Consider the following 13,816-nt stretch of genomic DNA (forward strand, 5'->3'; position numbering starts at 1 on the left):
CTCAGTGTTCATAAGGGTATTGTAGCTACAAAAAGGAGACAAGTCCTTAAAATAAGGAATACTAAATACAGTCTTAATTTTGGATTGGTTTAGGGTTAAGGTTTTGGGCAAACTGCCTCAACATGTCAATGGGTCTGACCAAATCAACATTTTTTTAACAAGATGTGGGTTCAGGGTGAAATGGAATTGCCACGATGGTTTTTGGGCCGAAAGGTCTGACCATCTTGGTCAAAATCAACTATATTTTACAAAATAATGGACTAAATGGTAATAAAATAAAATATGTGAACAATTTTTCATTGAAAGAGTTAAGTTAAATGATCTTTAATAGGGGAGGAGCCAAAATTTTTTCTAGAGGGGCCAAAACCTAATTAAATGTAATGGACATAAGACTCCTTTTACCTTAAATGTACTTGACAAAGCCCGTGCATTGCACGGGTCCAACTACTAATAATACTAAAATGAATTAACCTTAAATCTTCCATCTCAAATTTAAGAAATAAAAAGATTTTAGCAAAAAAGAGATGAAGAAATATGGGAGCAACCTGAACCCAACCCTAACCTCCATGTTGGGTTACGGTTGACCACTTCCAACCTAAACTGGACCGACTTGTAATCCATAAATGTTGCTCCAATCAATCAATCTACATATATTTATCAGAAAAAATCAATCCTGTTTCTTCTCCATTTTTGTTTACGTAACATTGTTCACATTTATAATGCCAAGGATGTGACATGGGCAGTTAGGCACATCTCATTTCTAAGAAATTATTATATGTTTCATTGGCTCCTACCATGTTTATTGGGCGAAGTTTCCTCACCATTTTCCTTTTTTTCTCTTTTCAATAATCTAATAGTCAAGAGTGATTCTTTTGATTTTTATTAGGGCAAATTGTTGAAACTTTTTTAAGTATCTGATTGTTGTTAAAACCTCTTCTAAAATTTGGTAATTGTAATCATGTCCTTTGAACTTTTTAATATAATTGTAAGTAAATTCTATTTATTAGAATCTTCTAAAAAGAGGCATGAAAATGATTATTTTTCAAATTTTCTTCAGTTGAAGCATTAGCCCAAACCTTTCCAATATTTCTTCGTATCAATCACTCAGGTAAAACTGTAACTTTAAATTCTATATTTTATCTTTTTATGTTGTTTATGAATTTTAGATTGTTTTTTTTGTAGAAACCAACCTCAATAATAACTATATGGATATTTTAGATATTTCCATGACTCTTGTTAGAGGATTTTAAGAGAGATTGTCTACTTACAACTACATCATAAAGTTTAAGGGAGATAATTACAATTAACAAACTTTAAAGAAGGTTTCATCAATTTATCCTTTTTATTATTATTAGGAGATTTATCAGAAATGAGTGTGCCCAAATCAGCCCTTTTAGAGTCACTTTCAATCTTTATTATTCAGTACAACATCCTGCTACCCAGTTCTCGGAAGTCCCTCAGCTCCCCCCACCTACAAGGAGGAGGAAGAGATGGAGTTCTCAGAGGTCCCTCAACTCCCGCCACCTACAAGGAGGAGGAAAAGATGGAGTTCTCGGAGGTTCCTTAGCTCCTGCCACCTACAAAGAAGAGGAAAAGATGGAGTTCTCGTAGGTCTCTCAGCTCCCGCCACCTACAAAGAGGAGGAAAAGACGAAGTTCTCGTAGGTCCCTCATCTCCCGCAGCCTACAAAGGAAAGAAGACCACCTCATGCTAAGGGTAGTCGAATTGCGTCGCACCAGGGAGCTCCAACATTCTCTAAGGCATCGACCGCCTAGTAGGGAGTTCGCCAGGCAGTTCGCCCCCAGGCAGTTCGTCACCAGGGAGTTCGCCACTAGGCAGTTTGCCCCCAGGCAGTTCGCCACCAAGGCAGTTCGCCCCCAGACAGTTCGCCACCAAGGCAGTTCGCTCCCAGGCAGTTCGTCACCAGGGAGTTCACCACCAGGCAGTCCGCCCCCAGGCAGTTCGCCACCAAGGCAGTTCGCCCCTAGGCAGTTCGCTCCCAGGCAGTTCGCCACCAAGGCAGTTCGCCCCCAGGCAGTTCGCCACCAAGGCAGTTCGCCCCCAGGCAGTTCGCCACCAGGGAGTTCGTCACCAGGCAGTTCGCCACCAGGTAGTTCGCCACCAGGCAGTTCGCCACCAAGCAGTTAGTTACCAAGTAGTTCTCCCCCAGGGAGTTCGTCACCAAGTAGCTCGTCACTAAGGCACGCTACCACCGGGTGGAATAACGAGGTACTTTGCCAAAAAAAATTTACATCACAAAACATTGGTACGTGGCCGAAAACGGTTACGTCAATAGCTAATCCGATTCTCTAATGCTTCCAACCGAACTATACAAACTGACTTAATAACATGTAGTTTATGAACCCGTCGAACTCTTAAGGGTTCAATCCAATAATTTCAATTCCAACTCTTTCAATTGTAATTTTTTATAACACATTAAAATTGCGAGAGTCATCAATATAAATTGAAATTTGGTTTATATATAGATTTTAAGGTATCACCTCTTCCATAGTCTAGTGAAAGAAGAGAATTAAAATCCGAACCTATCACGCGTTGAAGGATCAAATTATCAAAACACTAACCTATTCAAACAAACCTGGCCCTAACCCAACGTGAAGCCGGGTTTACCATTTAACTGATCCATTGACATTTCTACCCATTTGGATCAAAATAACCAAAGTTTTTCCCTACCTATCACACAAAGAATCCACTTGTGGAGAAATGACAATGAACCCACATTGCACTATAGTTTGCATTGTTTTTTAGAAAACTAAAAGTTCATTTGGTTTGGTTTGCAGGAACATGAGTTTAGAATCCGAATCAAAATGGGCGAATCCAATTCCATCCATTCGGTTGGACAGAATTGGAATTCAATAGCACCCTCCATTTAGAGTCGGTATTATCTATCAATAAAATGCATTCCAGTACCCTCCCAACCTAATCTGATACCGCACATCTAATACATGGCAAGTTCCAATTTCATGGTAAGATGTGTTGTGTCAGATCATGTTGGGAGGGTGTTAGAATGTGTTTTGTTCATGGTTTTCAAAAGTCGGATTAGACTGGAAGGTTGGACTGGAAAAATTGGGAATTAGTCATCTGATTGGTTCCGTTTTTTCTTAAAACCATTGATTTTGGTCAGCAAACCGCTGAGCTGGCCAGTTAGCAGTTCGAATGGTTTTAACCATTTTTCAAAATTTCTATTTTTTTTTATTTTTTTGTCAGAATGGGCTGGCCGTTCGGGTTGAACGATCGGACCATTCGAACCGGTAACCGGACCCCTGACCGATTTGGTCACCAGGTTGGTTTTAAAAACTATGATTTTGTTGGCAAGTGATCCTAACTTCCCCCATTTGAAAAAATCGGCTTTAGTACTCACACCGCTCACACAGCTTTTTACAGCTTTGCATTGAAAATATCTTCCCATGAAAAAAAGCATATAAGTAGGAAGGCATTCCCAATACAAAGTTATGCAAATGGTGTAAGCATAGTCTTTCTGATCTCCATTTGAGAGAATAGCCATTCCCTCCCCCTCATCGAGAATAAAAACCCTATTTCTAGGAATTGGGATCTGCTCTATAATCTCCTCATAGAGTGCATCTCATAACCACATCCCACCGTGTATTGGAAACTTTTCCCCATGTATAACCAAAGCATGCTGTGAGGTGGTGTGAAGTGCATTCTATGAGGAGCAAATCCGATCTCTATTTCTAGTTTATTTTAATTCCAATTCTGATTCTTATTTGAACCAATCAAGAGGAGGATTAGACCATTCTAATCTTAATTATCAGAGATTTTGATTTCGATTTTCTGATTATGAATCAAACAGACCCTAAATAAAACATACTCCTATAAAGGGGAAATGTTGGTGTGGCAAGTGGGTGGACATATTTGTGTATGCCACCTCATCTGCGACGTGTACTATTCTCATTCTCTTATGGTGCCATAGCTTTTATTACAAGTTGACAATCTGATTTAAGATAAGGTGAAGTGGGTGCAGTATCAATCCCAATTCTAATGTTTTGACTCATCATCCATGTTCTCTGTCTGTCTTTGTCCACAAGGTAAGGATATCAAAGGAATAGTTCCAAAACAAAGGGAGTTTCTCGTCATTTCGTTGATAAAACAGTCTGTCAAATTGAAATTGCGAGTCTAAGGCTATTTCTGTAATTCTTAGGGAAAGTAAAGACCATTGTTGTAAACCGAGCAAGGAAGCATCGAAGCATCCTTGTTTCTTCGTGCGCCTGAAACAGCCGTTACAGAACCAATGGCGTCGTAAAAATCGAAGAAGAGAACGAGAACGAGGAGTTGAAGCAGGAGGGGAGGAGAGACGAAGAAGAAGAGAATTTTCTTCGAACTCCCCCGCAAATCCTCCGACCTTCAAAACTTCTGCTACCTTTTGGGTTGGGTGCCGTACTTCTCTCTTTGACTGTGTCTGTTTTGTCTTTCTGACCATGTTTACAGAGACCGATCTTTCCAATGGGTTTCTTCACCGAACGGAGAACCCTCTGAGCAAACTGAAACACCAGGTTTTCGTGCAAAACCTCGAGAACCCAGATGGGAAAATCGGGTTTTCTGAAAAGGGCACTGGTTTTCTTCGAGATTCGGAGATGGGTCGAAGTGGATTTCCATTTAAACCGTTCAGAAATGGAAATCCGGGTTCTCAAGAGCTGACTCTTAGCTATCTCTGTGACAATTCTAAGATGGATTTTCAAGAGAAAGAGATTTCTGGGAAGAATTTTTGGAGTTCTTTGGAGAAAGAGAGACACAAGGGAAAGGAAGTTGTTCCGGGGAATCAGAATGAAGAGGAGAAATGGGTAGAGAGGGATTTTCTGCAGTTGAATGGGACTAGGGGAGGGAGGTCCAAGCGAGAGATCGAGGAAGAAGAAAGCGACATAGACAAGAGGGAAAAGAAGGCAAAGATTGAGACCCTTAATCTCTCTCTAGCTTTGCCGGATGTCTCGCTCTCTCTCAACACTTCAAATCCAGCTCCAAAATCTGATCTTCCTGTTCACCTGAAGTCCGTGAGGAGTACCCAGTCATTGGCGCCGTCGTGCTCCGATGACTACACGGTGGCATCTCGTTCCTACTCGTACTCCCTCCCGTTCTCTCACAACCCCAGCTGCTCACTCACTAGGAACTCAACCGAGAATTATGAATACTCGATGGGAAGCCACCGAAGAGAGACTGATCAGTTCTGGAATTGCGGGGAGGGGACTAATGGATCAGTTCACAGTCGGTTCAGGCCGGTCGGTGATGGAGTTGGTCTGTCGAACCATGGTGCTGGTTTCAGTTACCCCTTGATGCAAGGTACCCGCCAAATCAATAAAGATTCATGCAGTAGTCTTCACAGAACTACCAGCTCGGAGAACCTTTCATTCTTCCCGTCCGAACTGCCAGCGAGACCAAGGAAGGATACTGAATCGGCCGACTCTAGAGGAAGAGCTTCTGAGCAACAAAGAGGTTTGGAGAATTCAGATGGAGGGAGAGCACGTAAATTGACAAACCCCGAGAGGATTCTGAGAGAAATTGTTTCTGAGTCTATCCCTGTAATGGCCCAAATACTAAATGAGCTTCCTGATGAGACAATTGAATCGACGAAGGAGTGCCTGAAGGGTTTGATTGAGATGCCTGAGAAGAGAGACGAGTTATCCATCTTGCAGAAACAGCTTGAGAAGAGATCCGACCTTACTTTTGACACGCTCTCAAAGTCAAGCAAGGCCCAATTGGACATCTTGGTTACAGTAAAAACAGGTCTCATAAACTACTTATCGGGGAAGAATCGTCTGCCCACAGTTGAGCTGGTCGAGATCTTCTTCTTTATGAGGTGTCGGAATCCAAACTGCAAAAGTTTGCTGCCCATAGATGACTGTGACTGCAAGATATGTTCGACGAAAAAGGGATTTTGTAGTGCTTGCATGTGCCCTGTATGTTTGAATTTTGATTGTGCGAACAACACTTGCAGCTGGGTTGGCTGTGATGTCTGCTCCCACTGGTGCCATGCCGTCTGTGGTCTCCAGAGAAATCTCATTAAACCTGGCCCCAGCTTGAAGGGACCAAAGGGAACCACAGAGATGCAGTTTCATTGTGTTGCGTGTGAGCATGCTTCCGAGATGTTTGGATTCATTAAGGATGTCTTTATGTGTTGTGCGAAGGATTGGGGACTAGAAACCTTGATAAAGGAGCTCGACTGTGTCAGGAAGATCTTCAGAGGAAGTGAGGATGTCAAGGGCAAGGAGCTGGAGAGTATGGCTGTGGAAATGCAGTCGAAGCTTGAGAATAAAATAATTTCTCCTTCAGATGCTTGTCAATTGATCCTTCAGTTCTTTAAATGTAAGTACTCAGAAACTATTAGTGATTGTTTATTTTCTTTACTGTTTTTTTTTAATTGTTAGTTATTATTTTTCCTTTCAACTGAAGTATGTCATAATCATTTTCAATAAACTGGTCCAGTGAAGCAACAATTTAATCTTGGTTGCTTCATGTTCTGGGGTTCTCTTTTCCTAGTGTCACTATGATTATCTATTTTCCATAGTTGCAGCATACTTGTGGATAGATAAGGATGGCTTTTCACCTGTGTAAATTTGTAAGTTAAACAGTCATAGAACCTGCTTCTTGAAAACCACCAACATGGTATCCCGGTTTTGGTGCCTGATGGCAGTTTTCCTGTTAATGTCATCAGCCAGTAGAATATGAAAGTACAATGGCAGCTAAATTTGATTATATTGAAGAGTGATGAAATAGAAAAATATCCCAAATTCCCAATAGCTCTTGTTCTAGCACATATGACTTGTAAAGGTATGTTGCATTTCTGCAGCATTACCGTGTAGATCTTTCACTAATTGCTCTGAATCTGATAAGATATGATATAGGATAGTAGATTATGTTTAGTTTCTATATATTCTTCTTTCATGCTTTCAACACAAAATTCATCTTTCAGGAAAAGAACTTTTTATTTTGTTAAAACAAATAAGATTTGTAATTTTGCATGTAGGAGCAAATTGCCTAAAAGCCTTATTTATGTTTGATTGTCAGAGGTTAAGTTCTGATGGTTGTCCTCCAATGCTCCAACTGATTTGTCTACTTGAGTCAATCTTGTGGAAAAAAAATGAAATAAAAGAAAATTATCTATAAAAAAATGAAATAAAAGAAAACTAACCATTCTAATAGTTTTTGTTTGGTATTATGTGGTTTTTTTGTCTGTACCTGTCAGTGTCTAATGTATGGAGGTAATGATATAGTCTACCAAAACAACTTCTTCAAAATTGTCATGCCATATTCAACTTTGCCATTTGTTAATTGAAAATTTTGAAGCATGTTTGTTTGTGTACACATTTTAAGATTGTTGTTAAGGAAGAAAGATACATACTTTCCCTTTTCCATTCTACAACAAATGATGTTTCATCTATAGCTACTTGTGAAGCCATTGAGTATATTTAAAAATCAGAAATTGCAGTTGACTGAAAGAAACTAGATCTTTCATGATTTTCTGCACAAATTAAGATGGTGAAGAGAAACCATGGTGCAGCTTGTCTAGTAGGAATTGAAATGGTATTTTGAAGAACATCATGGATAGTTTCTTTCTTTTTGGGTAAGTTGAGATATATGCTCTGCAAATTGCATCTCTTTGAATGTGTGCATGCATAACAAAGAAGACCATAGTAGGAAGGAGGAAGAGACCACTTATCTAGCAGGTCTAAGGATTGATAATCTTGCTGAATTAGGTGGGAAACTGAACCAAGTATTTTTATTATCAGATGGTGCCAATGCAAGTGACCTTTTATTTTTCTGATAAGATACTAAATATTGTATTAATTCACAAAAAAAGAGGGATTTACACGAGGGGATGTACAAAGATGCTCAAAATATCAACAAATCATCCGTCAATTACATAAATATAATTAGGAAGAAAGCTGTAACCGGAAAAAAACTCCCCCTTCCCCTTGTGATTTTGTTAAATCATCTACTCTGAAATCAATCTAATCTGCACTGTTCTACTGTTGGTTGTCTCTCTTATTTCATTTAATTGTTCCAACCTCCATAGATCACTATCAACAATTAGCTTGTTTAAGATAACTTAATATAAGCATGGCGGTGGCTCAGATATATCAGTCGATTTGGCTGAGTTGAGACTGTTGTACACTCTTAGTCGGCCCAAATCGTGTTTTGAACAGATTAATATATAATAATCAGGAAATAGCATTCAACTTAACAGAGTGAGAAATGTAATGTAGTTTCCACTAGACACATGTATATCAGCAATCAACACTTGTAAATTATTGCCATCAGAGAGACCTCTAGGGTATAACGGTTTACTCTCTTTAGATAATTGATTTGAGGCGGTAAAATATACACCAGATAATCCAATGTTAATAGTACTTTTAATGCATTTAGATGATACAACATCCACCATATTTTAGGTCCTTGCTTGAGACTTTAAGCACAATATCCTATATTAAGGCCATGTTTGTGAGTGCTTTTTTGGCCTAATTGAGCTTCTGAAAAAGCTGTTTTTGAAATGGGTTTTTTAAAAAAGCGCTTTTTTAGTGTTTGTCTGGTCACCACCTTTTTTGTTCAAAATAACTTCTTGCAAAGGTGAAAGCTAAAAGGAGTTCTTTTCTACTTTTTCAAATGGGTATTTTTTGGTGCAAAAAAAACCGTTCTGAGCTTTTTCACCACATAATTGGCTTTTGGCTTTTGCAACATATAAAGCACAAAGAGCCCATTAGAGAATCACTCCCAAACGTGGCCTGAATACTCTTACTCTCCATGATTTGTTAAAATTGGTAAACCCTAATGAGTTGGTGTGTATATACTTTAAGATGCCCTTGAAATCCTAAAGGTCTATTTGGATTTTGGAGGGTTTCTGGATTTGTGCTTAGTCTGAATATGATCTGTATTTGTTTGTGGTAATAAATTTGGTCTTGACCGCCTGGACCGCCTGTACTTTAGAAATGTTTGTTTTGTTGTGTTCTTCCTAGCTATATTTTTAGGTCTCTCTGTTTTGTGTCAAAAAGGTTATGATTAAGCCAATAAGGAATACAAGGAACAGACGATTGGAAGTGGCCTCTTCATCCTTCATCAAGTTAGAGCACCAGTCAGTTGACAGTTGACACTTGACACTCAACTTTATTACTTCGACTGATATTTTTCTCAAAAAAAAATTTTGATATTACATAAATCTTCCACTTCCATTGACAATCTTTGTAATTTGTATATGAAATACAGATGGCTTATCAGAAATTCCTGGGTCTGGAAGCTCTTCCAAAGACCAGATGGCAGCCCAATTGCGTCAAAATGGAGATGTCATCTCTCTTCGACCTACTTCAACCCCTGCAAAGCCTATGGCTTACAAGAATGGTTCCTCCATTCTAGGACAAGATGCACAGCCACCCGATATTCATTGTAATGGCCTTAAATCTGCCATCATGAGAGAACCGACTGTTGAAGATGAATTACGGTCTGGGATACCGACAAAGGATGGGTTTGACAGTTTGGAAAGCATTGTGCGGATTAAGGAAATGGAAGCGAGGATGTTCCAGAACAAGGCAGATGATGCACGTAGAGAGGCAGAAGAGTATCGGAGGATTGTGCGGGCAAAGATTGAAAAGTTGGAGGAAGAACACAGGAACAAGCTTTCCAAACTGTGTTTGAAGGAGACAGAGGAGAAACGGAGGAAGAAACTCGAGGAGCTCAAGCTGTTGGAGGACTCCCATTGCGACTACTACAAGATGAAGGTCAGAATGCAAACTGAGATTGCAGGGTTGTTGGAGAGGATGGAGAAAACAAAGCAGATGTGGGTGTAAACATCTTAGCTACCGCTTGTGATGACTGCAACTTTTGCAACAATGATGATGATGATGCAAGCTACCACAACAACATCAATGAAAACAATAATGGTGATGGTGGTGGTGTGTAATGTCTTTGTTGTCCCACGCTTGGAGTGTTGGGTGTATGTAGATTTTGCTTGTCTTTTAAATTAAGGAAGAAAGGAAGAAATTGGTTTAAAAAAAGGGCTTTATTTGAGTAGTTATCCACAATATACACTCCAGGGTTTTGACCTTGTGGCCAATGGGACAGACCCAAGCAGGGAATTGCAACCCATTGATTGGGAGCTCAGCACCACCAACAAAACTGATTGCAATCCTCAGGCGGGTGCCAGTCTCATTGGAAAATTTTTTGAGTGAATTGGAAGGACATTTAATAGAAAAAAGAAATTGTTAATTTGGCTCAGTTTGGAAGGAATATAAATACAAATATATACAGTACAAATACATACAAAATATAAAATGCAAGGTTTTGCACTCTATTACTCCTTCCAAACTGAGCCTTTGTATAAAAAAGTTGGACGTGATCCAACCCAGTCAAGCTTTTTCTTGACAGTTGGAATGGTCGATAAAGAAGCACCCTCCTCTTTCTGTCATTGGGAAAATTATAAAAACCTTCTTTAAGTTTTTTGACAATCATCCCCTTTGTTTTGATCCTAAGAACCCCCCTTTAATATTTTGAAAAAAGGTGCAAATGCCTCCATTTTCTTAGTTCTATTAACAAAAACATTGAAGTTATCAAAATGCCCTAATGACCATTACCATTAAAACGTTATGAGAGCAGAATAGAGGCTGATCTCATCAGAACCTTTGAAACGTTTTTTATTGGCTTTCAAATCATTGATGTGCTTTGCCAAATGTACATTTGAACAAAGTTTGCTAAAGGTATATCTCGCATTTTAAAATTAATACATTAGTTTTTTTAACCACCAAACTCTCCTTCAAGTAGTGGGGCGGCCATCTTAAAATTTTATTAACCAATTATTAAAAGAAGAAAAGAGATTATAGAGAGGACCTAGCCTGTCATGCCCCTAACCCAATGCGGAGATAGAGAATATGCATCTGATCATCCCTAATCAAACTTATAAATCTAAGTAGGTTAGGAGTTTCTTTCCTCAAAGATTATTAAGCTCTTCTCATTCACACCCAGACTTTCTAAAAAGTTATTTTTTTCATGTACTTTATGCTCCACGGAAGGTGAGCATTCCCCATTATAGTTTCAAGTTTCAACAAGCAATGAGCTATTACTTTCAATTCCAGTACCTTTTTTCCCGGTTAAATCCAAGATTAAGACCAACATAGAGGCATATGAACTCAACTTGAACTAAACATGACCCTAGTAGTTGAGAAAGCGAATCAAACGCTGCCATCATAAGCTCTTAAAATATTCCCACCCCACCTAGACCCGGTGGGAGGTATTTGCACTTTTTTGTTTAGGTTTTTTTTTTTTCTGAAAATGGTGGTAAAGGGAGGTTTTTGTTAGGATCAATAAAGAGAGTTTTATAGATTGTCAAAAACCTGGAGAGGTTTTTATAGTTTTTATAATTTTCTTATTTTTTTCGTAGTTCACAAATACACAGGGAACAGGGGTTGATTGATATAATGGACCTATGTGGTAGTAGAGCATTATTAACAAGTACCTAATTCAATGTATCAAATCAGCCCAGTAACCAACGCATCTGTTGGTTTCTTGAGAGAGTCAAAAAAAAGGAAACAAGGGGAAAGAAAATATTTCCTGAAATAGAGACTACTACATTATCGGAGCTGCAGAGATAACAACAGAGAAGTACGGTCAGGCCCAATGAAGATTTTTTATTTGACCGTATAGCTATAAGCATTCAAAAGGTCAAAAGCCCCCATTCTATATACTAATGCCAGTTGTGAATTGGCATCAATTCTGAGCTGGCATTCACCCCAATTGTACTTTTAGGCCTATAAATTCTGACCCTGGGCTGATCGGTCATTCTCACTAACAATAAGGGGTTATATTAGATAATAACAACTTTTGGCCCTAATATCAATAAAAGTAATATATTTAATAAAATTTAAAAAATAAGTCATTTTTTTTAAATAATATCAAAAAGGGCAAAGTTACTATTCATCTTCTTCTCAGAGCCACCCACCACCGCCTCCAACAGTCGTCTCCGACGATCGAGAAAGCATCGCTGATAGTCGGACACCGGCAAGTGGGTCTCTGACTGTCGCCTATAGTCGCAAAAAGATCTCAAATCTTTCTCTAACTTCATACCCCTTCGCCTCTATATTAAAAAAAAAAATCTCACTACTCAAATGGGAGTGGGTGAGAGAAAAATTTTACTCATGACTCTCCCTGAACCATAAACGGCGGCCATGTCCAAATCCACTAGTTTCCCCAAATCTAGAAAGCAAGGCTTATGTGGTTTGGGAAAACCATTTGAGAACAACTATGTCGTCGTCAAACCGGTTCTCCTTGGCAATGATGTCGCTATCCCCAGACGACCACTCTGTTTCTAGCTTATACTGCGGCGAAAGGGATGCCATTTCCTGGGATGCCGACACCTGCAGCCCAGATCCCCCCATAACAACTAATACTTATTTGTCGACAAACAACAATGATGATGGCCAAGACAGGGACTGCTTTTTTGCGACACTCATGGATTCCGAACTCCACCACTTGCTAGTGTCTGACTATTAGCGACGCTTTCTTGATCGTCAAAGACAACAGTCGGAGGCGGCTATCGGAGACCTGTCGAAGGCAGCGGCGGTGACGGGCAGTTTTGATGAATAATCTACAAGAAGAAGATGGTGAACATTAACTTTGCCCCTTTTGATATTATTTTTAGAAAAGTTAATTTATTTTTAAAATTTTATTAAATATATTACTTTTATTGATATTAGTGCCCAAAAGTTGCCCTTATATGATATAACCCCATAACAAATATGTGAAGATTCTAAGCAGTTAGTGATAAGGTTCCATAGCTATCTGTGAAACTAATTATCACATCTGGGATGCTTCACCCAAACTACTGGTTTGGCAGGTAGTAGGTTAAGTTGTAGGTACCAGTGCACTACCACTATTCTCTTTCACACACGCACACGCCAAGACTTGTGATTTCATCAGGGATAATTTTTACTGTACTCACAAAATATTTTAGTCTACGATAGACAGATGAAAGCATGAAATTATAAATAAATTATGGGATGAAAACCTGAAATGTTGCTTTTTTTGGTTCCAATCCAAAACTGTTAGTTCAATGTCATTGGTTTATGATTTCTTTTACACTAACAAATCAGTGTACGAGCAAATGTAGGTTCTCGTTTGGGTTGATAGTTCATAGTCGTCTATCTCCAATGGACGAACAAACTTCCAAGTTCCAACTCGGATTGATTAGTCAGACTGGAGCTAATGCCAAATTGTCAACTCTCACTCAAAACTGAAGGAAGGGCAGGCAGAAATGAAGGATAAATTGGAAACTATGGCAATTCTTCATGAATCTTCCCAGGGTTTGGGCCAAGAAATAGAGAAGCTAAGAAATGAGACCGTGGAAATAGTGTGAACAAGGTTCAAACTATCAACATGCTCGACACTGAAATTTTCAGTGTAGAATATTTCTTTGAGTTTGTTATCACGAAAGTAAAGCCCAAACAACATTGGAAATGTTAAAGATTTGTCCTTGGTAAGCAAAAGTAATTTATAGATGGTCTCATACAATGGAAGAAAAGCACTAAGAAATAAAAGCTCTTGCAACAGCATGGCCAACTTTAATTGGGTATAACAATAATGGTATACTCGATTTGGCTTCATTTCCATCTACAGGAGGATGTTGAACCAAAACAAGCAAAACTTTGAATGATCTCTTCAAGTTCACCATTAACGAGTGTTGTTTATGTTCATTTGATTTAATTCTAAATCCATGCTTGTCACAATGGATAATAATATCTTTACTTAAATAAATTTTATAGGAGAATAAGTTTCATCATAATTTCATTTAATAATTCATTTACAACCG

General features: G+C 38.8%; 1 protein-coding gene across 1 annotated transcript; it reads left to right on the forward strand.

The window, feature by feature from the left end:
* The first annotated feature begins 4,026 nt into the window (after nucleotides 1-4,026).
* LOC148864013 (protein OBERON 3-like) lies at nucleotides 4,027-9,935 on the forward strand. The gene is made up of 2 exons (XM_088974337.1): nucleotides 4,027-6,333; nucleotides 9,229-9,935. The coding sequence occupies exons 1-2, from the start codon at nucleotides 4,455-4,457 to the stop codon at nucleotides 9,804-9,806; spliced, it is 2,457 nt and encodes an 818-aa protein (XP_088830463.1). The 5' UTR covers nucleotides 4,027-4,454; the 3' UTR covers nucleotides 9,807-9,935.
* Nucleotides 9,936-13,816: the final 3,881 nt, after the last annotated feature.

This window comes from Nelumbo lutea, chromosome 3 (assembly GCF_056320005.1).
Source record: "Nelumbo lutea isolate HS-2025 chromosome 3, American lotus-T2T, whole genome shotgun sequence".
Taxonomy (NCBI): Eukaryota; Viridiplantae; Streptophyta; class Magnoliopsida; order Proteales; family Nelumbonaceae; genus Nelumbo; species Nelumbo lutea.

Bases quoted from the DNA above. Each gene is read 5' to 3' on its own strand.
- LOC148864013 (XM_088974337.1), top strand. From the start codon at position 4,455: ATGTTTACAGAGACCGATCTTTCCAATGGGTTTCTTCACCGAACGGAG. The intron at 6,334-9,228 runs GTAAGTACTCAG...TATGAAATACAG, and splicing joins GATCCTTCAGTTCTTTAAAT to ATGGCTTATCAGAAATTCCT.